Here is a 3,105-nt window from a genome sequence, read left to right on the forward strand (position 1 = left end):
AAAGGGGAATTTCATTGCCCAGAGATCTATACTGGGTGGAGATTCATAGAATCCAACTGACAGGAAGTAGGGAAAGGGGAGGGAGAGAAGCAAAGTTGGGAGTCAGCTAAGGGACCACTCACTATTTCACACTCAGAATGACTTGGGGAGAGGGGGAAATCAGGTGAACCACAGGGTATCTTGCTAAAGGCTCAGCTCTCCTATTGCTGAAGGTGAGGGAGGGGTTGGAGTGCACCATTAACAGACAAAAATGGAATCAAGATGGTGTCCTTTTTCAAAACTATCCAAGGCTCACAAGAACCGCAGGTCTCACAAGAACCACAAGTAATACTGGAAGGGGGCAAATTGTGGGTGGACAGCACCAATTAGGTTTCCATTACAACTTATTGGGGAAAGTCACTTAGTGGGAAAGAAGAGTAAAGGGATACAGCATTGAAATTACAACACCCCCCAGCCCCCATCTCTAACAGAGAAAAAGACAGATGATGCAGATCAATGACTGAAAAACCTCCCAGAACACTACTGATCTGGAATGCTGCATATGCTGTGAGATGTGGTCCAATTGATAGTTTGTGTGAGTGCTTTTCTTTGTTACAAGACAGGGTTGGGGTAGGGTGTTACTGGAGAGTGATGGTGGCATGAAAACCAGAAGTGTCAATAAAACATTATTTTTTTAAAAACCTCCTCTGGCACTCCTCCTCCCCACCCATCCTCCCAGAGCCCCAGGTAGGGGAGGGAGAGGATCAGGGCCAGCTTCCTTCCTTGGCCAGAGGTGTTGGGCAGAAACCCCTCAGAGAAGCCAACAAAGAACAACAGGGCAATGTGCTTCCAGGATAGAAAAGGTCCACTAGAGCCTGACTGGTGGAAGGCACAGTTTTACAATGGAGGTCCATTCACCCCTGGGTGGTAGAAGGCACAAAGATCCTCATAGCGACAGTGGCCCTTTGAGAAGTGTCTGCAGACAGGGCGGATGGACTTATCTGTTCTATCACCTTCTTGGACTCCATCCTTGGACTGAGGGGCATTCTTAGGACATGGGATGTTCTTAGATGGATGGTGACTACTGCCCCCTCCCAGGTTTCTCCATCCATTGGGAGGACCATTCTTGGCATCGTCCCCATAGCCTGCTCCCCACCTAGGCTCAGGATCCTCATAGGCCCAATGGCCATGTAGGTATGGTCGAGGCCTGAGTCCTGGGCCCCCTCTCATTGGGCATCCTCCCCAGAAAGGAAGTGGGAGGCTCAGGAGTGGTGGAATCACTGGTCCCCTTAAGCCCTGAGGGCCTCTGTGGAAGCCTGGATCAGGGCCACCAAACTTCCCATTGACTATGGGGGGAGGGCCCAGGAAGCTGGGTGGACCAGCGGGGCTCCCAGTCTCCTCATCCCCACTCTCCTTGGGGTCCGGTGGCCACTGCTTTCCCCTCTTGGGCATCACAGCAAGCATAATAGCAGCAATCAGAGTTGGGGCCAGTGGGAACAGGCTCTTTTTTACCTTTTCATGCTTCTCTTGACTCTTGTGTTTGAAAGTCAAATTGTTTATTCAGCTCTGGTATTTTCACTGAGAAAGTTTGAAGTCCTCTATTTAATTGAAAATCTGAAAATCCACATTTTTCCTTGGAGCATTATACTCAGTTTTTCTGGGCAGGTGATTCTTGGATTTTATCCTAGCTCCTTTGACCTCCAGAATATCATATTCCAAGCCCTTTGAACTCTTAGTGTAGAAGCTACTAGATCTTGTATTATCCTGATTATGTTTCCACAATACTCAAATTGTTTCCTTCTGGCTGCTTACAGTATTTTCTCTTTGATCTGGGAGCTCTGCAATTTGGCAACAATATTCCTAGGAGTTGTCTTTTTGGGATCGTTTTCAGGAGGCAATCGGTGGATTCTTTCCATTTCTATTTTACCCTCTGGCTCTAGAATATCAGGGCAGTTCTCCTTGATGATTTCTTGAAAGACAATGTTTAGGCTCTTTTTTTGATTATGACTTTCAGGTAGTCCAATAATTTTTAAAATATCTCTCCTGGATCTATTTTCCAGTACACTTGATTTTCCAAAGTAATATTTCACATTGTCTTCCATTTTTTCATTCCTGTAGTTCTGTTTTATAATATCTTGATTTCTCATAAATTCACTACCTTCCACTTGCTCCAATCTAATTTTTAAGGTGGTATTTTCTTCAGTAGTCTTTTGGTTCTCCTTTTCCATTTGGCTAATTCTGCCTTTCAAGGCATTCTTCTCTTCATTGGCTTTTTGGAGCTCTTTTGCCATTTGAGTTAGTCTATTTTTTAAGGTCTTATTTTTTGGGTCTCCTTTAGCAAGTCATTGACTTGTTTTTCATAGTTGTCTTGCATCACTCTCATTTCTTTTCCTATTTTTTTCCTGTACTTCTCTTACTTGCTTTTCCACATCCTTTTTGAGCTCTTCCATGGCCTGAGACCAGTTCATGTTTTTCTTGGAGGCTTTTGATGTAGGCTCTTTGACTTTGTTGACTTCTTCTGGCTGTATGTTTTGGTCTTCTTTGTCACCAAAGAAAGATTCCAAAGTCTGAGTCTGAATCTGAGAGCATTTTCATTGCCTGTTCATGTTCCCAGCCAACTACTTGACCCTTGAGCTTTTAGTCATGGTATGACTGCTTGTATAGTAGACAGTACTTTGTCCCAAGTTTGAGGGGCTGTGCTGCTGTTTTCAGAGGTACTTCTACACCACAAGCTCTGCTACATCAGTGCTCCTTCTCCCCCAATAACCACCAACCAGGATTGCATTCCAGATCTAGGTAGGACAAAGCAAGCTTTGAACTCCTGCTGTAATCCACAGTTTAATTCCTCCCACCATGTGGGCCTGGGGCCAGAAGCATCTGCAACAGTAGCTCTGGAAGCACCCTCAGAGCTGCACCACGTCTGCCGCCCCTGGGGTGGTGGCCCACTGCAAAGTCCTTTCACTCTGCCCCACAGCTTTTCCCACTAACCTTCTCTGTTGTCTTTGGTGTTTGTGGGTTGAGAAGTCTACTAACTGCCACAACTCACTGATTCAGTGCGCTAAGGCATGTTCCTCCTGGCTTTGGGTCTGATTGGTCCAGGCACAGCTCTGCTTCGCTCTGCTACCA

General features: G+C 45.9%; 1 protein-coding gene across 1 annotated transcript; it reads right to left on the reverse strand.

The window, feature by feature from the left end:
• Positions 1–857: 857 nt before the first annotated feature.
• LOC118834462 (proline-rich protein 3-like) lies at positions 858–1,461 on the reverse strand. The gene has a single exon (XM_036741910.1). The coding sequence runs from the start codon at positions 1,441–1,443 to the stop codon at positions 877–879; it is 567 nt and encodes a 188-aa protein (XP_036597805.1). The 5' UTR covers positions 1,444–1,461; the 3' UTR covers positions 858–876.
• Between the last annotated feature and the right edge of the window lie 1,644 nt (positions 1,462–3,105).

The sequence above is a fragment of the Trichosurus vulpecula genome, chromosome 1, assembly GCF_011100635.1.
Source record: "Trichosurus vulpecula isolate mTriVul1 chromosome 1, mTriVul1.pri, whole genome shotgun sequence".
Taxonomy (NCBI): domain Eukaryota; kingdom Metazoa; phylum Chordata; class Mammalia; order Diprotodontia; family Phalangeridae; genus Trichosurus; species Trichosurus vulpecula.

What these genes read in the sequence shown, in the direction of transcription:
- LOC118834462 (XM_036741910.1), bottom strand. Translation starts at nt 1,443, where the DNA reads ATGCTTGCTGTGATGCCCAAGAGGGGAAAGCAGTGGCCACCGGACCCC.